At 38.9% G+C, this 22,004-nt stretch overlaps 1 protein-coding gene across 5 annotated transcripts in view; it reads left to right on the plus strand.

The window, feature by feature from the left end:
• Positions 1-22,004, plus strand: part of dmd (dystrophin) — a 2,012,228-nt gene that overhangs the window by 1,695,340 nt on the left and 294,884 nt on the right. For all 5 annotated transcript variants that reach the window (XM_043700735.1, XM_043700733.1, XM_043700734.1 and 2 more), the window contains one exon: positions 429-618. In XM_043700735.1, coding sequence (XP_043556670.1) covers positions 429-618 — 190 coding nt within the window. The remainder of the gene's footprint in view (positions 1-428; positions 619-22,004) is intronic.

Genomic DNA, 22,004 nt, shown 5'->3' on the forward strand with positions numbered 1-22,004 from the left:
CTATTATGCTTGAATATCTTATTCAAAAAGGTGATATTCAATTCAATATGTTTATCCACACCATCCAATACTGTGGAAATTCCAATTTACTCCTGGTTGTAAGTCTTGGACAAACCCCCTTTGCTATAAGTCAGTATGTGGTACAGCCCCAAAACCACACTAGTCACCATAGGCATAATTTTTTGCTTGTTTAAATGTTGTCAAGTGTAATTACTTTCTACTGCTATAAACCAAATTAAGTGACTAATATGGGTAAAGGTTGTGTGACGATAAATTCCCTAAATATTTAAATTTGTGACAGTCACTAACTCATTCTTAATCCTCAGTTGAAAGTGTTGCAGAGTTCATAATTGGACATACAGCTGTGTTTATGAAAAGGCTATGCTAATGAAGCTGGCTAATGTGTGTGAAAATAAATGGTTTCACAGGGCCGGTGAGAGGGAGGCTGCGCTGGAAGCAGCCCTCAGATTGCTGCAGCAGTTCTATCTGGATTTGGACAAATTCCGGGCCTGGCTTACAGAAGCGGAGACCACTGCCAATGTCTTACAGGATGCCACCTATAAAGAAAGACTGTTGGATGACACCCAGCTGGTTCGACAGCTGACTAAACAATGGCAGGTACATGTGATGTTGTGTTTCTAATATATTAGCAGTTCTATCATAATAGCTTTGCTCTTGTACATATGATAGGCAATATCTAAATGTGGATTGGCAAAATGAGAATTGGTCAACTGGAGATCTTATTATTTTAATGAATTGTTGCTTAATAGCAGGATTTAAGCTCAGTAAGTTTATAGCGAAATGTTTTTAAAGTAGGACCCAAGAAGGCAGTTATCTGTCTTCAGCATCCATTGAGTTCTTTCTGTTTTCAGATGATTGAAAGAAGTTTATAAAACACATTTTTCAAAGAAGGAATTTATGGAATCCATCTTCTTCCTATCATTCTGCAGATAGTAATACCTATTTGAGTGAAATGGATGTGTCGTTTGCTGTATAACGTGCAGTTCTCTAAGCGTGAAATCTCAGGCACAGTTCACTTATCAGGAGATCCAGTGCATCTTTGGAATTGAGATTAATAGTATTCTTTGCCTGAACAGAACTGCTTAATGCCTGCTCAAAATTGTGCCCCACACATTCCCCATTGGCCACAGATAGAAGCATGTTCTTATTTTGATTAGCCTCCAGTCTGAGGAAGGGCCAGTGACCATATTATATAGCAATAGGAAATTTCAAAAGATTTGAGATACTTTGATAAGCACAGATTATATTACAGTAAACGTATGTTTTTAAAAGCCATTGGATTACAAAGCAAGGAAATCAAGAAGAGGAGAAAGATCACATAGACTTTGGATAAGCATGAGTTACTTCTGTTGCATGTTTATTCTCCTCTCAAGAGAGATCTGTATTGGAATATATCACCCTTAATCTGAGATTTAGAACCAGAGTCTTAATGTGTATGTTTTCAACATTCAAAGGGAAGGAAATGTTTTCAAAATGGTTTATGCATGGGAGAATAGGCATGTTTGTCTGTAATATATAGCTGCAGCTCAGACCCGTGTATTATGTTAATAAACACCTCAGACCTGTATACTATGTTGAGAAGCAGTTTATCCACTGAAGGGTCAACATAAAAGATTTCAAGCTCGAAGGACAATTTGTAAGTATCACAGAGGTCTTAACATAAGTCGAAAGAAAGCATGTCCGGAGTGAAAAGATCTGTAATTTAAATGCAAGAAGATAAACCATTTTCCATGCAAGTGTTTAGGTAGTAAGCAGACAAAGATGATTGCTATGAAACTGTCCAACATTGTTTAGATAAATCGCGGGTGGGTACGACGGGAGGTTGGAGGGAGATTCAAATCATTCAATTTACACTTTAGAGCAGGTTGGCAATGTCAAGTGTAAAGGAGAAAATGATTTATAACTGGTGCAATGAAGACAGCAAAATCAAGTGAAGTGTACCAGATGTCAATCATATCCTTGAAGATAAAGTTGAGACTCTGTGACCGAATGATGCTCACTCCAAAAGGACAAGTTAGTCTGAGAATCCAATATTGCAGCATATCTGAAGATCTGAAATTTTAGATATTGGACATGAAACTGAAGCTACTCAACTGAACAGAAGCAAGTCAAAAACACAGACTGGGAACCCTAAATGCTGCAGAAGTGATTTACAGTGTTTCACAGGCAATGACAACTGATGAACAGACAAGCAAATACAAGACAGAGAGCGGCTGACTGCAGGAACAGAAAGGAATCTTGTTCATGAGGGCACAAAAGCCAAAGACTGCATTGTCAGACAAACGTTTTCAGTTAATGAATTTAAAGGAAACAGGTGTTTAAGGCAACAGTGTAAATCAGGAGAGTCAGCTGAATCAGAGAACTCATCATGAGCAGTATGGTGGTTCAGTGGTTAGCACTGCTGCCTCACAATGCCAGGGGCCTGGGTTCAATTCCACTCTTGCGCGACTGTTTGCATGGAGTTTGCACATTTTTTTCTGTGTCTGCATGGGTTTCTTCTGGGTGCTCTGGTTTCCTCCCACAGTCCAAACAGTGTGGGTTAGATGGATTGGCCATGCTAAATTGTCTATAGTGTCCGGGGGTATGCATGCTTGGTGGATTACCCATAGGAAATGAAGGGGAGTGGGATGGGGTGGGAGGATCTGGGTGGAGGGTTGGTGTGGATATGATAGGCCAAATGGCCTACTTCCATACTGTCGAGATTCTAAATAATAAATATCATTCCAACCAGCAGATGTTGGAGAGAAAGCTGACAACCATCATGTGACACAAGTCCTTTTCTACCATGTGTATAAATAAACACACAAAAGTGGGACTAGCTGAAATAACAAACATTTGCAAATGTGGGACAATATATTGTTTATAACTTGGGTAACTTAAAATAGATATATTAATGCATTTTTTAAAAAAATTCCACCCCTGTCCCAGAGGCTGATTGAGACCCTTAAGTGGCCACTTCAGTTTAACCATAGTGGACACAGGAATCAGCGAGTAGGACAATTGCCTGGCAAACCATATCTGATTGTCCATGCCCTTCGGTGGTATTCTTCATGTTTGGAGCTTGATCAAGTGTCCTCGAATCAGAGTGGATGGAGCCCATACAAAACCCTATTTTCTCCTTCATGTTGAATATCATTCCTCCCTTACACTCTGGCTTACCCTGCCCACGCCTTCATACTCCATTTCCCCCCACCTCCACCACCACCAACAAGCATTTCCCCAAGACCTCTATTCCATGTGCATTCACCTGTATTCTGGAGATACATTCATCAATCCTCAAGGTAGGCTCAATGTTATACTGACAGTGGCTGTTGCTTCAGATGGTGTCACAAGTACTGGAGATCTGCCAGTCTTTTGCCTTTTAGATTATGAGAATTCAAGAGATGAGTTACTGTGCACAGAATTCCTGGCCTCTGACGTGTTCTTGTAGTCATATTAATGATATGACTGGTCTAGTTCAGTTTCTGTTCAATGGTAGCTACTAGGATGTTGATAGTAGGGGGTTCAGCATGATAATGCCATTGAATGTCATGGTGTGTTCGTTAGATTCTGTCGGAGGAAGTCATTTCCTGGCATTTATGTGGTGTAAAGCTTGAATGTTGTCCCTGTATTTCCTCCTAACTGGGATCTTGATTGACATCTTCCAGGTAAGTGGCTGATCACCTGATAATTATGCCTGGCCTCTCAGAGAGAAACAATTTGCTACTCCGATTGACCCTCTAACTGGTTTGCAGCACATTCTATCACATTTAGCTCCGCTCAAAATAATTTGACAATTATTGAAATTCCTCCTTATCCTTATTTAACTTTATTCTGGTAACTCCTGTGCTCAATTTCATTGACAATGATTCCCTTCCAACAAAACATCCACACCCCCAGCTGTCCCACTATTGAATTTATTGACTCTTCTTAAAATCCCCTGCTTCGACAAAGGTCACCCCCAACAGACACATCTGTGACTCATCAAGTGTCTTTTGATTTTACTTCTGTGAAGGGCTTTCAATGTATTTCTGTCTTAATGGCATCACAAACGGACATTCTTAATGTCATTTCTATTCTTTAAGTACAGATTTTTATTTTGTAGTCCTAACACCTAATGAATAAATAATTACTTAAAAGCATTTCTGTTGTATCAGATCATTACAGGAAAAAAATTTGAAATTCATCTGTAACAATGTTGCATTTCTGTGACAAATGCCATTCTTAGAAAAGTTTGGTCACAGATAATGTTTTACTCAGTGCTTCTGCATTAGGGTAATTGAAAATGTGGTGACAGTTTCAAATTCATGAGAAACCAGCACAGTGTGTGAAATCCTGTGTACTGTATTCTGGCATAGTGTAACTAGTGGGTTTCCTGTGAATGCCTTTAGGCAATCTAACATTTGAAGTAAGACTCAAGAGAGAGAACAAACATTGCAATCTATCCAAGGTGACCTTACTCTGGTTTTATATACAGCATCAGTAACCTACTGTCAAATAGTCTACGGTTTCTGTACTGTTATTTTTCAATACAATGGATGGAAAGTTATGTTTCAGTAACATAGCTGGAAAATGAAAAGAAAGTCTGTCAGAGAAAAAAGGCACCATTTAGAAAATACTAATCAGAATGATTACCTTCAAAAATCCTCTTTTATTTAGGCAAATTTGAGGAGTCCCTAGGGTTCCAGTCTATCTTAGATTTTCAGTCATTTGGTTTTGTGTGCATTTCCTTTCCTTCCTGATGACTGATGCAGAGGTGATTGGCTAATATTAATATGCATCTATTGTTGCATCTATTTTTTTTCTAATAAAGAGCAAAATAGAAGCACCATACAATCTGAAAATCAAACCAGTCTAAATGCAATGCAGGTTTCGCACTCTCCCAGAAGGCACAGCTTAAGAAAGAAGATGCATTTATTCGTGCAGACCTGATTATGTTTTCTCAACCAGATGTTTTTACTAAAGCTGGGAAAGTAGGGTACTATTTAATTATTAATTTCCATGATTTCCAAACATAATTGTAGTATTGCCTTGATTACCACTACTGCACAAGGTGAGATATCCGCTGTCTCTATCAGTAAGAGATTTAACAGTAAGGGCTGTTTGAGGGAGTTACCTGCAATCATTCTCCTTTACCTGTACTTTGTCAAGGGCCTGTGTAATGATGTGTGGTAGGGGATACACCACTTTAAAGTCTTTACTGGAGACATTGTCCTTCATTCACAAGATAGTCTATTGCATAAAAGTGATAAATACAATTATAGAACTAGGCAGGCATAATTACTAGAACTGTTGGAACTGTATAGAATGCAAGTGTTCCCTATGAAAGCTAGCGTGGAACTTCTCTTCTCCACCTTTAGATTAAGTGACATCATCAGATTGTGTAGAACTGAACGTGACATGAACATTAGCTCCTTCAGAAACATGACCTTCTTAATGATTATGTCAACATGAGCCTTTTATAATTCACTGGTTTTAATGTCAGATTATCAAACAGTTTTGGTGTTTGACTAGGTTGTTAGTGGCTATCCTCTGAGCCTTGTCTAAGGTTACAATATCACCCACTATGTGAAGGAACCAAACTCAATCCAATAGCCAAGAAGTCTCGTTCATCTCTCTTGGAAAACAGGCATTGTGTTTGGATTTACATCACTGCAGCACTGGTACTCAACCTTGAAAGACTAATGTAGTTTAGTAACTGGATCTTTCTTGATGTTTTAGAGTTTTTGACCCTGGCATTAACTGGCTAGTCCTAAGCCTACTCATTCACTTGCCATATCTCTATGAAATGCACATTTTGGAAAATTATCCTATTTACCTTGGGAGCCAGCTGCAGTCTATTTTTTAATAGCTAAGTTTCTAATATCTGCATAAATCTTCATATCATTTGCAAAATTGAAAACCATCTACATCTTCATCCAGACCATTAATTAAAATGGTAAAAAGCGATAGCCCTAACTCTGATCTTTGTCAGACTCTACAAGTAACCAGTTCCCATATTAAAACCATTAACAATCTTGTTAAATGTGGAAAACTCTTCAATGAGCAAGACACCAAAATTAATCATCAAAAAAAAAAGCTTGTGTTCATATGACACCATGCGATCATGGAAGCCAATAACTCTAGATTTAGCAACTAATCTGGTTGAATCAATTTCCGTGAATTCAGTGTCACAATAGAAAGATAGAAGCACCGCCTTGCACATGTGTTTACTTTCTTGCCATTTTCTTTCATGAACGGCCCGGTAAAGTGACGGGAATAAAGCACTTCCTTTTGCAGAGGGCTGTGTAACTAACCCCTTACTCTTTAAAAAAAGTCCAGTCGCTGTTGCTTGACGTGCTTGTGCTTCTTTGTTTTTGCCAGCATTTTCACATGTTCTTCAGTACAGGTAAATCAAATTCACTTATTTCTTTGGTGTAGTGTTTTTATGGGACCTTGAGATCTTACTTGGATAATGCAAAATTCAGATAATTGACATTCGGATAATCAAGGTTCCTCTGTATGTGCTGCCTTTGTGATATCATTCAAAAGTATGGTTTGGTTTTTACACGTACCCTCTGACACCAAACTAATCTCACAGCACCACCTCTCTCTACTCCTCCACTGTTGCTAAATTGTCAGATTGCTTCTCTTTGATTCAGTACTGAGTGAGGAAAAGTTTCCACAAACTACATTCCCTGTTTATTGACCCAATACCACTTCCTTGTAATTATCTGAGATTAAGTGAGACTGTTCACAACTTGTGTTATATTTGACCCTGAGATGAGCTTCTGACTGCACATTCACACCATTACTCACACCATCTACTATCATCTCTGTAATATTGCCCAACCTAGCCTGGTCTCCAGTCACCTGCAGCTGAAACCTTCATTCATGCTTTTGATACCTCTAGATTTGACCATTTCATTACACTACTGACTTGTTTCCTCTTCCACTCTATATTCCTGATGTAAGGGTGCCAGTGTTGGACTGAGGTGGACAAGGTCAGAAGTCACATGACACCAGGTTATAGTCCAACAGGTTTATTTGAAATCACAAGCTTTCAGAGCATTGCTCGTTCGTCAGGTGATCACTTACACCTGAAGTAAATAAGCTTGTGATGTCATGTGACTTCTGATTCAATGTTCTGTATATTTGAGATCACACAGAACTCTGCTGTCGACACCTTAACTTGAATCCACTTCCATTCGCCTATTACTCTTGTGTGCTCGTACCTATGTCGGCTCCCACTTAGGCAATGTTTTGTTTTTAAATTACTCATCCTTATTTTCAAATGCCTCTCTGCCCTCTCCCCTCCACATTTCTGTAGCCTCTTCCAGCCCCACAACCCTCTGAGCTATCTGCACACTCCGTTAATTTTGGGCTAAGTGCAAAGTGATCCTGTAAAAAGTCTTGGGAGATAATGAAGCTGCTCGATGTGTATGTTGGTTGCAGTTGATGGTTTGGTCTGAAAGATTAGCTGTTTCAGAATCTGTGGTAGGACTGGGTCTGGGGAAGAGCTTCTGTTCTGGTTTCAGCTGAGTTTCTGCTAATGACCCTGCCCCTTTATACACTATTGACCTTACTTTGGGTACGTGTATCTCTACCCCTTCTGGATTTAATGTGCCAGAATTACATAATTAGAACCACCCAGAGTTTTGGTCACTTTCTTTTTCAAAAACTCAGATTTTATTGCCCTATTGAATTTGTTTGACAAGGCAGTGATTGTATTGCATGACATGATTGAAATTAATGGGATTCATTGCTTAATAGTTTTCAATCATTGTTATTTTTGAGCTTGTAGGTGAAACATTTTTCTGAGGTGAATCTGTAATGTACTAATTCTCTGTCCTGAGTTTGTATTCTGCATTTGTATAAGCTGGTTTGTAGGTTAGTTATTCATTGTAATAAGAAAATTGAATGAGCTCAATTTGGGGAAAAGAAGCTAATGAATGCCAACCCAAGCAGTTGATTTCCAGAAAGCAAATGCACTTTCCTTGCAGTTGAAACAGCACAGTCGGCAAGTTTGTGTTTTAAATTTCTTCCATGACTGCAGGCTTGCCATAAATAGTATATGCAAAATTCTCTGAGCCACCAATCATTTTTAGAAGATTGCCAAAGGGCCACACGTAAAGTGTCATAGTTTCCACTTCAGTACAGCACACTCTCTGAATAGAGAGAAGTGAATGGTCCATATTATAATTCAATACTAGTCAATCACTAGTTGACTTGCTTGTGTGTAATCTGTGACCCAGAACATGATTCTGATATTTAGATGCTGACTAGGCCTCTAACTTTCAGACCACTTACCTAAACAAGTAACTGTTGCTTCTTTTATTGTGTTGAGGTCAGTGAGTCAGGTAAGTGTAACTGAAAATGCTGGACCCTTTTATCATTTTCAAATTTAGGTTGTATCTCTGACAGATGGACAATAAATGTGAGTTGCTTAGAATATTATCATTTATTGCATTTCAATTTTGTGTTTGGGTTAAGTAAATAATAACACATTTGCAAAATACAAAAAAAGTTGTGAATAACCCCCTGCATGATTTCTGTACTTCATATTTGTGGTAACATTGCTTATCAATTAGCCTTACCAGGCATTGTGTTACCATTTCACAATGAGACGAAATATTTCATCACATGAAATTGAATTATGTATTCATGTTATGATATATCTGCTGTTTAAGACAAATCACTTACTCACCTCTGGTATTATTTCCCACCAGTGAGAGAGCCAACAAACACATTCTAAAATCTTGCCATCCATTCTTAATATATTTTCAACAATGATTGTTAAATGCAGCACCCAACTGTCCAGACATTTCACATCTCTCCGATCTTTCTGATCATCTTATCATGGTGCTGTAATCTGCTCCTGAATGTTCAATCAGTCTACAGCATTATGAAGATGGAGGGAATTAGATGCATTGATCTGACGTTTTCTCTGTCAGGGTGAATGGTGTCGATGGTCACACTGCTTCAGATGATGTAGCATTACCTATTAGCACTGAGAAAGAGTTTGAATTCCACTATGACCTAAACATTATAGGTCCTCTGACATGACCCTCAGTGGCTCTGTGTCAATGTGATGGTTGTTTAGCGTGTTTCTTTAAAACAGTAGAGTCATAGAGATATATACCACAGAAACAACTTGTCCTTGCCACCAGATATACTAAATAAATCTAGTCCCATTTGCCAGCATTTGGCCCATATCCCTCTAAACCCTTCCTATTCATATACAGATCCAGATGCCTCTTAAATGTTCTAATTGTACCAGCCTCCATCACTTTCCCTGCCAGCTCATTCCAAACATGCACCTGCATGAAAAAGTTGTCTCTAAGATCCTCTTTAAATCTTGCCCCTCTCATCTTAAACCTTTGCCCTCTAGTTTTGGACTCCCCCACCTGTGGAAGAGACTTTGTCTATTTACCCTATCCATCCCCCTCATGATTTTATAAACCTCTATAAGGTCACCCCTCAGCCTCTGACATTCCAGGGAAAATAGCCCCAACCTCTCCCTACAGCTCAAATCCTCCAACTTTGGCAATATCCTTGTAAATCTTTTCTGAACCCTTTCAAGTTTCACAACATCCTTCTGATAGCGTGCCTAACCAATGTCCTGTACAGCAGCAACATGATCTCCCAATTCCCATACTCAATGCACCAACCAATAAAGGCAAGCATACCAAAAGCCTTCTTCACTATCCTATCTACTTGCGACTCCGCTTGCAGGAAGCTATGAACCTGCACTCCAAGGTCTCTTTGTTCAGCAACACTCCCAAGGGCCTTATCATTTAAGTGTATAAGTCCTGCCCAAATTTTCCTTTCCAAAATGCAGCACCTCACATTAAACTGCACCTGCCACACCTCAGCCCATTGGCCCATTTGATTAAGGTCCCGTTGTACTTTGAGATAACTTTTGCTGTCCAATTTCAGTTTCATCTGCACCACTTACTAACCATACCTCTTGTATTCATATCCAAATCATTTATAGAAATGACAAAATGCAGTGGACCGAGCACCTTAAGCATCTAACTCTAGACTAATCTCTTGTCTGCCTACATTTCCCTTTTCATTTGAAACTTCTCCGGCATCTTCCATGACATTGACTGTACAAAATATGTTCACCATGTCACATGAAGGATCATCCACCAGGGATTGACTAACTTCATGTATTTTGAGCATTAACACATTCGAAGTTATGAAGCAGACATAGCAAACAAACTGACTCTATGCATGCTTGCAGACCCACTGCAAAGCCACACTATTGTATACAAACACCACATGGAATTCTGAAAGGTGCACTCATTTAGAAGCAAGGTACACATACAATAATCCAGGAGAGCTGAAGACTGGAGTATTGACAGAGCAAAAGTCTTCTTTTATATAAAAAAAAGAGCTTGAGACCCGACAGAGCATGCTGCTTTTTAATAATACATAAAATTCAGAATCCCAAATGTTTGCTGCTCACTTCATCAAGCTGATTAGTTAGCATCTTTCTCATAGAGGCTACATGTCTCATGCAGTGATGCCACTTTCCACCTCCATTGAAACAGGTACTATATCATGAGGCTTTTGTCTCTCCAAGTTCTATTTTCTGTTAACCTGCTTCCTTACCAATTGCTTAGATTCTGTTGGGGAGTAGCTCCTGCAAACAATTCACTCCTCGGATTTGTAGAGCCTGCCTACGTCTTCTTTTGTTAATTGTCTGGCACAGAAACTTAGGATTTTGAGGAGAATGGGACCTTCTGGCAGGCAGACATCATAACTAATGACAGAACTCCTTCTGTCCAACCTTCAGCATTGCTGCAAAGCCCTTGACATTTTGAGACTCGAAAATCCAATTCAAATTTGAACAATTTTAGATAAATAAAATCCATAGAATTTTTTTTGCCTCTCCACATAGACAAGCCTTGAAGCCTTGCAGAACGACTTCAAAGTTTGGGGGCTAGTTACCAGTAACCAAGCCTACAACTGGAGGCATCTCATCATAAAGTTCTGCCCCTGATTATACCACCAAATCAACTTCCATCACAAGACTGCCCCAGAGCACTGATGGAACTGAGAGTGTGATCAAATCAGGCCAACCCAAAGCACGTTAGTTGGGCACTTTCCTTTGTGTACCCTGTGTTTGAACAAGAGAAAAAAGAATCAAACCTCCAATATTGTTCTAAATAGAATTGAAGTAAACATTTGGACTGATACATTATGGGGAAAGTAGGAAAATATGCATCTTTATATTTTGTCATAATGTTGGCACTAGCAGTGAGGCAATGATTATTTCTCAATTCAGCTGCCACCTATCCATTGTTTTTTAAAAAGATCCACTCAACTGTGTCATCCACCTCATTCTGCCAATTACAAGAAACAGCTTTTCTTTAAACTAAAACAAAACATTGTATGCACATTTGCAGAGTGCCATCTGTCATTCCACATATGATAGATTCTGTGGTTCTTCATTGTTCACTTATACTACACTGTCAGTTCAGAACCATGAACTGGACTCCAAAAGCAAGCAACTCAGTTTAGCATCTTTCAGCCAAAATTACATCCACATTGGCTGTGATGAGCAGCCAGTCTCTCTAAAACAGCTATCCATTCAGCTAACTGCCCTATTCTGTTTGCTTGCACAAAACCTCACAGGCACTGCTTACTTTCAACTCGGTTTCAGCTTAAACCCTGATTAATAAAAATGTACACAGTTGTGTTGCCTACTGAACATTGTGCAAATAACAAAATAACAAATGCAATTTAAAACCATTACACCTACATATTGTTTTGAAGTTGAAAGAATGTATGTTTAAGATAGAAAGTGTTTTCTGAATTTCTAAAGTAAATTTAAAGAAGAGCCCCCAAACTGTTACAACGCAGAGGTTGAACACCTGTGTTAACTAAACCAAACACCCAGAAAAGTCACTTCACCTTGTAATCTGTTAGAAATTTGAGACATTAAATTTATTTGAAGAAAATTTAAATTCACTATTTTAAAAAAAAATTATTTTCCTAATAGAACACTAAATAAAAACTATTAACAAATCCAAGCCCCATATTTCTTAACCAATTACTATCTGACCCTAACTCTATCAAATGCTGCTCCAATAACACAATTCTAAACATTACATTAACTTAATCTCAAGTCCACACAGTCTCTGTCTTCTCTGCTGTTTTCAATCTTCTGTCTGCTGATCTCACTGAGTCGTTTTCTTACTTTTTACTGCTTATACAGGAAAAAGAACCTTTTGGTAGAGAGTGTTCTCTTATTTCTTTGAGAGCAAGCTGTTAGATGAGGAGTTAGCTCCTTGGCTCTACAACACTTGCTCTGCTGTTCCGTGGCAATTGTTCTGACCAATTTTCAAAATGCCCTGGTTTTATACCTCCCAACATCTTACCTCATCATTGGTCCAATGTTGTCAATACAATAAGTTCAAACTCAGTTGTGTTTTAGGATCCCATTGGTTAAAAATAAATTGTTGTCAAAACAGCAACCAAAACTCAGATACCCATTTAACAGCCATTTGCTTCGTCTATCTACTTGGAACATCTCTTAGCTATTCTGTTCTGCACCTGTGGCTGTACTTTAAATTTACTTTAAAAGTTCAGAAAGCACTCCCTATCTTAAAGTGAACATACACTATTGTGACTTTGTAACAAAATAGCATTATAATTTAAGATCATTTTGCATAATTCAAAAAACTATGCTAACAAAGGCAGCTACACCTAGTGAAATGTTTCAGTAGAAATTGCACCTTGCTGAGCCCAATCCAGAGGTGTAAAATGAGTGCAAAGAGCTTTAAATTTATACACTACCTCTTCCACCTAGAGTGAACAAGATCAGTTTTCACTAGCTTTGGCAGCCACTTAAAACACTTCAATTTTTCATTCAGACTTGGGATGTGAGTGTTTGGCAAGACCAATATTGATTCCCAACCTAATTTTCTTTGAGAAGGTGTTGATCTGTCTATACAAGATAACAAGGGCAAACCATCTGATTTTGGACATCTCACCAAAAATAGATTTCACCAAGCATGGGTTGTTGACCAACAGTCATAACTTAGTTGATGGTCACCAGATCGCAACCCCAGGACTTTGAAGAGTTAATTTTGAAAACTTTAAAATATTTTACATGGCACTGTGGACCCAGCTGGTTCACCTCTTAAGTTTCACACCATTACTGATGGTCCTAAGCAGCTCCATGTGGCCAGTGTTATCAATCACATACGTATGGATTCAGATTGAGCTGAAGAAGGTTCAAATTAGCCCAAGTGTTGCCAGAGGGGTGGCTGGAATGTTTTGTGGCCAAGGGTCAAGCTACCTATGAAACCTTGACACGTACAGGCAGTTGGCCTGCATTATTTAAATGAGCACCAATTTTGAACCAACTGGATGCATCCAGTGAGGATTCACATTCCAAACACCTTTCCACTTCAGGCCCAAGAATGTGCCCTAATCTACTAAATTGTTCTTACTCTATTATCTGTTCAAAAATTCAGTTCAAATGCAATTTTTGATAACTATTATGTAAAATACAGATCTAGTGGTAGGAAAACATAGAATGCAAGAACATATGTTTACTGTTCCTTTCCCACTTTCTTGAAGAAGGCTTTGTCTTAAAGAGATACCTCTATGTAGATGCTGGCAGTTCAGTGCTGATGGTAATACTTGTGGGGCTAAGGAAGTATCACAATTAAATTTGATGCTGCACTGATCGCACCTCCGCAGTACCACGCTTTCCCAAAGGCATGTTACCCAGAAGTGAGATTTTTGGCACAATACAAATATTGATCCACATGATACAAACACTGAAGCAGCAGTTGGAGTTGGTTATGCACTTTTAAATAATGGTAAATGTTAAAGGAAAGCATCAACGAAGTCTTTGCATTTGTTGGTTAGTTTAAAACTTCCCAAGACTGTGGTTTGATCGTTTTGCAAATGGGCAGAAAGAATCTACCTCAAAAAGAGAAAACAAAGTTTTGTGTATTACTTTTTTTCCCTACTTGTAAGTGGATCATTTTGTGATGAAGACAGGAATTGCTTGAGATTAGCAGTGAAGATGGTGAAGATTGAGGGGAGTGTTCTCATGCGGAAATACATGTGATGGTGGGATTTGCAATGCAACATTGCATTCTCATGTGATGAGGATATTTTTCCCCAAAGCTTTTTCAGTAAGGCTTACGGCATATATGGTAAATTTAATCAGTTCCAGCATTCAAAAGAGTACCGACATTCGCAATCTTGGATTTTATTGCTTTAATCATGGCTCTGCATTCTTCTTAATGCAATTTGAATGAGAATCATCCTCAAAGGTGCAGTTACTGGTACTTTTCCCAAAAAGTGCTTGCACACCTTTTTACAGTATGGAATAGCCAATATGATTGGGCATAATGCAGATTAAATTTATGCTGTAAAACATCCCTGCGTTAATTTTATGTTCATTGCTGTGATAGAATTGGCAAGTTCTAAGTTACTTTTCATCTTGGCATTTCTAATAGTTCATCTTTGAAGTTCTTCCACCTGAATAATCTGTTCATGCTGTGCCAGTTCTGCATGGAAGCTGGGAAGCTGGCAGTCCCGCCAAAGACAAATTTGCCTGTTTCAGTAGGACCTGAGAGCAACAAGGCACGTCAGTAAAATAATTGCACTTCCCAGCTACCAGGCTTGGGAAATGTAGCAGGTTCACATTGGTGTTGTCACCATCTGTACATGGTCCATATATTGGAATTCAGCTACATCAGCATGAAAAGAGAAATAAATTGCATTTAAATAGTACACTATATGGCTTGAGGATGTCCCCAAAGTATCTGCACTCAACAAAGTACTTTTGGCATATTATCATTGTTAGTATGCAGGGAAATTGTAACAAACTAGTTCTTCAAGCAAGGATATTATACTGGAAAGAGAATCTCTTTTAGAGATGTTGATATCAGATCAATACTGACCAAGACAACAAGATAATTCAGCTGTTCTTCTTCAAAACCAGGTATTGCGATCTTTTACCTGAGGGAGAAAACATTCTTTGATTTAATGTCTCACCTGAAAAACAGGATTTCCAACAGTACAATTCTTTCTTAACCATAAGGATGTGATTTTAATTTCACATATTTCTAAGAGGGGCCTAAGTAAGGCAAAACATTACATGTGTAGTGTGCAATGTATGTTTTAGTCAAAATAACAAGATTAATAATTCAACTTTATATTTTTAATCTAATCAGACTTCCCAAGATCGTTGAGTGAAGGGTTATGAAACATAATATGACACCAAGCTGCACAGGACTCTACTGAGGAAGATAAGGCCCATGGTGTTAGCGGCAAGGTGCTAGTATAGATAAAAGCTTGGCTGTCTGGCAAAAGGCAGAGATTGGGGATAAAAGGGTCCTTCTCAGGATGGCAGCTGGTGACAAGTGGTGTTCCACAAGGCTCAGTCTTGGGACTACAACTTTTCACTTTAAACATTAATGATGTAGATGAAGGAACTGAGAACGTTCTGGGTAAGTTTGCAGATGATACAAAGATAGGTAGCGACACAGGTAGCGTTGAGGAGGGGGAAAGTTGTAGAAGGATTTGGACAGGTTAGGAGAGTGGGCAAAGAAATGGCAGATGGAGTACAATGTTGGAAAGTGTGAGGTCATGACCCCTACTTTCTAAATGGCAAGAAAATTCAGAAGTCTGAAATGCAAAGAGACTTAGGAGTTCTAGTCCAGGATTCTCTCGAGGTAAACTTGCAGGTTGAGTTGGTAGTTAGGAAGGCAATTGCAATGATGGCATTCATTTTGAGCGGACTTTAATATAAAAGTAGGGGTGTACTTCTGAGGTTCTGTAAGGCTCTGGTCAGACCACATTTGGAGTATTGTGCACAGTTATGACTCCCTCAGGGATATCTCAGGAAGGATGTGCTGGCCCTGGGGTGTGTTCAGAGAAGATTCACGAGAATGGTCCCAGGAATGAAAACCTTAACATATGAGGAATGTTTGAGGACTCTGGGTCTATACTCGATGGAGTTTGGAAGGATGAGGGGGGGATCTAATTGAAACTTACAGAATACTGAATGGCCTGGACAGAGTACATGTTGAGAAGATGTTTCCATTGGTAGGAGAAACTAGGACCCAAGGGCATAGCTTCAGAGTAAAGCAAAAGCCTTTTAGAACAGAAATAAGGATAAACGTCTTCAGCCAGAGAGTGGTAAATCTATGGAATTCATCGCCACAGAAGGCTGTGGAGACCATGTCATTGAGTATATTTAAGACTGAGGTAGATAGGTTCTTAAATGTCAAGGGGATCAAGGGTTACAGCGAGCAAGTGGGACAATGGGTTTGAGAAAATTATCAGCCATTGAATGGTGGAGCAGACTCAATGGGTTGAATGGCCTGATTTCTGCTCCAGTGTCTTATGGTCTTATAAGAAGACATTTATTTGGATGGCCAAGACCTTGGTCAAAAACTTTTATTTCAAGAAGTGCTGCAAGGAAGGTGTAACGAGAGAATTCCAAAGTATAGTGCCTGGGCAACTGAAAGCAAAGCTCCCCAGAGGAGTGATTCAAAACAAGGATGTGCAAGAATCAGGATTAGAAATATGCCAATATACTTGGAGGATTGAAACACTGGGGGAAGACTACAGAGATAGTGAGGAGTGATGCCATGGAGGAATATAAAATCATGATGTCATTTGATTGGGAATCAGTGTCGGGTTGCTGAATGAACTGGCTTTGTTGTGTGTAACATCATGGGCAGTTTTGGATGAGCTCAGCTTTACTAAGGATAGAATGAGGGTGACAAGCCAGGATGGAGTTAGAATCGCCAAGTGTAACAAGCCTAAGGGGTTCATCGACCTAATAATTACAAGATCAAGACCATCCAATCACTTGCCTCTTTGTCAAGTTGCCACCTGCTTTCTTTCCACTAGCCCCCATGACCAAATGCGAGAGGCATGAAAGTGTGTTTCAGCGGCAGATGAGCTGAAACAAGGCAAAGTCCGATAAAGTTCAGGACCTGTAAGTGGGCAATTTGAGTACAGAAGTGTGGTTGGAAGTTCATCTCAGTTGACACTTCATACCAAGGTTGTGAACAATCTGATTTATTCTTATAAAGTTGCTGGAGAGTGAATGGAGTAAATGGTAGGAATTGGAGTTTGGAATAGATCTAAAAATCATGTTTAGTTGGAAGAAATATACAGAAAGATGCAAGTTCAGGCCTTGGACTAAACAGCAGGATGTAGCTTTGGAGTACATTTGGTCATGGGAGCTGGTGGAAAGGAGACAAGTGGCAACTTGGCAAAGAGGCAAGTGATTGGATGGTCTTGATCTTGTAATTAGTAGGTCTATGAACGCCTTTGGTTTGTTATAGGATGTGAAAGTAAAGGAGAAAGGCAGGAAGGTTAGAAGAAATTGATTTACTGTTGAGACTATCTTCAGACAAGAGCAGGGCCAAAAGTTACTTTACATGGTCATTCCAGATCTGCTGTGAATGACTAAACAAGTTGAAAATGAGAAATCCATGAGCTCTAGGAATTGTTTGTGACTGTCAACCTGTGTCTCTTCCACTAACTCTCTGCTTCTTATTGCAAATGTTCAAGACTCTTGCAAACATATGCAACAACCTGTACCTCTTTGCATGAAATGTCATAGAGATGAGCCTGAAAATAACTGTTGCTGGTATTGTCTTACAAATTATAATTTTTTTTTCAAATTCCTCTGAAATGTTAATGGAAGTGTGAGCTTATTTAAATTAATACTACCAATAGTTATTTCTATTCTTTGCTTTATATATATTTTTTCCAGGCCATGTGACAGTAAACAGGAAATTTATTTTAACCAGAAGGCCCTTGGTGTCATTGGGAATGTTTCAAATAATGACCTTTCAAAACTCTTTTTACTCACCAATAAAAATGTACAGTATGTGAGAGTTCTGTTCCTTAGAACTCCTGCAAATGATGAATTCACGAAGGGGGATCTCATTAAACATGGGTTAAAAATACATTAAAAATTGTGGATTTGCGAGTTTTGTCTGTGGATGTTGATTTTATGGTTACTTGATTTTTGGCGCATACAGGCAAACTTGTGATTTTTGTGGACACAGCAGATTTACTGCATTATGTCTGGGGGAGAAGGGAAAGCCAAGTTAAAATACAGGCACATCTCAAATTTTCGAACCACAGTTAAGTAACTCTTTGCTAAGAGATGAATTCTTTCCATGATACATTTTTGCAAAAGTGTAAAGCAAACCTACTATTAGTTTCAATTCACGATGGACAGAGCAGGTTGGGTAATTGGTTTTGGTCTGGGGGATGACTGAGAACTTTTGCAATAAGGAGCATAGAAGCAGCCAGAATGGTTAGTGAAGACTATTAGTTTATGTGCTGTAATGCCATCCCAGATTACCACTGCAAGATAAAGGCATCGAGCCTGGGCATCAAATTATCATGTAACTGAGATCTCTGAATTAATACACAAAGAAAACTAAAAAATTGGGTACTTTCAAAAAAGAGAGAGTTTAACCACAGTCAAGGCATATTCCATCAAAGGCAAGAGGCAGGTCAAAGAAATCCAGACTTTCCAGGACATCAAAGAGATAGAAATTAAGTTTAAGGTAAAGGAATGTGTTTATGACTGGTGTCAGGTGAATAATGTGAGGAGGAACCACACTGTCAACAGAAGGTTAGGAGGGGAAGTGAAAAATCTGAAAGGTAGAGAGAAAATGAAAAGAAACTAGCAATTAAGATAAATGGGGAGCCCCAAGATATCTGTAGGCATATAAATAGTAAAAGGGTGATAAAGTGAGGAGTGGGGCTGATAGGACCAAAAAGGGATTTTAGATGGATACAGAGACATAGCTGAAATAATAATCCCTGAATACTTTCCATCTGTCTTTACCGAACAAGTGCATGCTATCCAAGCCATGGTGAGAATAGAGATATACATAATACATGGAAGGATTTAAAATTAATAAGAAGATATTAGATCGGGTGTCTATACTTAAAGTCTACAAAGAACAAGGGCTAGAGGAGGTGCATCAGAAAATATTGAATGAAATGAGACAAAGTTGCAGGAGCACTGGCCATAATTATCCAGGCTTGCTTAAACTCAGGCATGCTGCCGGAGTACTGAAGAAGTGCATATGTTATGTACTCCCCAAAACAAGGTGTAATGATAAGACCAGCAATGACAGAGCCGTCAGTTTAATTTCAGCATTGAGGGATCTTAAGCAAACAATAATTCAGGAGAAAATTAACAAAGTATGAGCATATACAGGTTAATTAAGGGAAACCGGTATGGATTTCTTGGGAAAACCATCAGCTTGCTGGAATTGTTGAAAGAGGTAACACATGGTGGATAGTGGCAGCATTGTCCATGTGGTGGACGTCCAAAGGGTATTAAATGAAATAGCACATAATAAATTTGCAAGAAAAGTTAAAATGGAATAAAATAGACAATATTAACTTTACTATGAAATTGACTAAGTAACAAAAGGCAGAGAGTAATGGTTGAAAGCATACTTTTTAAGCTGGAGATGTGTTTGTACTGGAGTTCCCCAAGTGTCAAGGGTTAGGAGTTTTGTCTTCCTTGTAATATATTAATGACCTCAGCCATGGTGTTCAGAGTATGATACCAATGTTTGAAATCAAACTTAGAAGTACTGTTAGCATCAAGGAGGATAGTGTAGAGTATCAAGAGGACAGAAACAAGTTGGTGGAGTGCAGGGTAACAAATGGCAGATGAAGTTCAATGCGGAGAAATGTGAAGGGTACATCTCTAAAGGGAGTTTAAATATCAGGGACCTGGTTATATACACATGCATAAGTTATCGAAGATAGCATGGCATGTTGAGAGAGTAGTTATCAAGGCTCAGAGTATCCTTCACTTTCTTGATAGGGGCATTGAGCACAAGAGCAAGGAGGTGATGTCGAGCTTGTAATAATTTGATCTCATACAGTGTTACGTTCAGTCTGCGCACCACACTTTAGGAAAGATGTAAGGGCATTGGAGAGAGTCGAGAAAGAATTCACGGAGTTGTTCCAAAGATAAGGAACTTCAATTAAGAAAATAGTTTGGAGAACTTGGGTGTGTTTTTCTTGGAGCAGAGAAGTTTTAATAGAGATCTTCAAAGTCATGATCATGAATAGACAAGGAGAAGCCATTCCCACTTGTGAAAGGATTGAGAATGAGAAGGCATGGATTTATATGAATTGATGAAAGAAGGAAGAAAGACTTTGAGGGGTGGGAAAGCTTTCTCACAGAGTGAAAGATTGAGGTCTAGGATGCCCTGCCTATGAGTGTAGTGGAGGCAGAATCCAAGCTTTTAAAATTAAATGAGATTATTATCTGAAAAGGAAAAGCATATTGGGTTCCAGAGAGAATAGCATGAGGTGAATTACTCATTCTGAGAAATGATCAGAGACATGATTGTTCAAATAACGTCCTTCTGCACTGTCACAACTCTGAGACGATATGAAGAGAAATATAGCTGCTGAGACTCTGTGAGAGAAGGCAATATTTCTTTAAATTAGAGAGAGAGGAAAAGCCCAACTCTGAGGAAAACAAAGTCACAGTATGGTCTGGAATTCAAGAAAGAGGGCAGCACTGGGAAGTGGAGCACAAGAAGGGTAATGAAGGAGGAATGTGGTCTTAGGATCAGGAGAGAGAGAGAACAGCAGAAGTCAATACTTCTGAAAGGAAATATGCAACTGTGGAAATTTAGACTTGGCAGAGCAATAGAATGGCAGCAGAAATCAGGATGCAAAGAAAGTAACTGCTGCAGAAGCAATGTAAAAGTTAGGAAAACCAGCAGTGTTATTGGGACACCAGAAGAGATAGAGAAGCTGCTGAATTCTTTACTTATATAAAGGGTCAGGTCAGTAAAGTAGGAAAGAAGCAGGGTTCCAATAGGAGACATAACTGTGCCCAAAAAGACCAGCAACATCTTGCTCAGTGAGGAATCTGGATTGTGGAAAGGTGAAGGGAAAAACATGTGAAGAATAGACTGTTATTTCCATGTCTGGAACCTTCTAGCTGACTTGAATGATATCAGAGATGGAAGGGCATTTTAAAAAGTTTCATTAGTTAAATTTTATATTTTATGATGGAATTCTGTTTGAAGGTGCATTTTTGTTTTTTTCGCCTATTAACTTTATTCTGATAAAGTGATGGTCCTGGAACAGAGGAGAATTTAATTAACACTGCTGACATGTTCTGAATAACTAATGGTCTGATACTGCACTGTTATTCATGACCAAGAACCGCACACAGTTCTCAAATAATGTGAAATTAATAAAACATTATTTTATTGTAAACTGCAATCGTTAGCGGCTTTTAATATTGAATTAGAATTTCAGCATTGAAATTAAGGCCTCAAAAATACTGGTAATGCAAATAATTTCAACAGGAGGTAGATGGGCTTTTGAAATAGTTGGGGGGGAGCGGTTGAGGGCTATGTGGAGAAAAAGGGCAGTTGAGATTTGGGGCAGGTCTTATTAAACTGCAAGGAAGGACTGAGGGGCTGAATTGGCTATTCCTATTCCTCTACTTTGTCATTTACATAAATGATTTGGATGTGAGCATAAGAGATACAGATGGTAAGTTTGCAGATGGCACCAAAATTGGAAGTGTAGTGGACAGGGAAGAAAGTTACCTCAGATTACAACAGGATCTTAAGCAGATGGGCCAATAGGCTGACAAGTGGCAGATGGAGTTTAATTCAGATAAATGCGAGGTGCTGCATTTTGGAAAAGCAAATCCTAGCAGGACTTATACACTTTATGCTAAGGTCCGAGGGAGTGATGCAAAACAAAGAGACCTTGGAGTGCAGGTTCATAGCTCCTTGAAAGTGGAGTCGCAGGTAGATAGGATAGTGAAGAAGGCGTTTGGTATGCTTTCCTTAATTGGTCAGAGTATTGAGTACAGGAGTTGGGAGGTCATGTTGCGGCTATACAGGACAGTGGTTAGGCCGCTGTTGGAATATTGCATGCAATTCTGGTCTCCTTCCTATCTGAAAGATGTTGTGAAACTTGGAAGGGTTCAGAAAAGATTTACAAGG

This window comes from Chiloscyllium plagiosum, chromosome 12 (assembly GCF_004010195.1).
Source record: "Chiloscyllium plagiosum isolate BGI_BamShark_2017 chromosome 12, ASM401019v2, whole genome shotgun sequence".
NCBI classification, from domain to species: Eukaryota; Metazoa; Chordata; class Chondrichthyes; order Orectolobiformes; family Hemiscylliidae; genus Chiloscyllium; species Chiloscyllium plagiosum.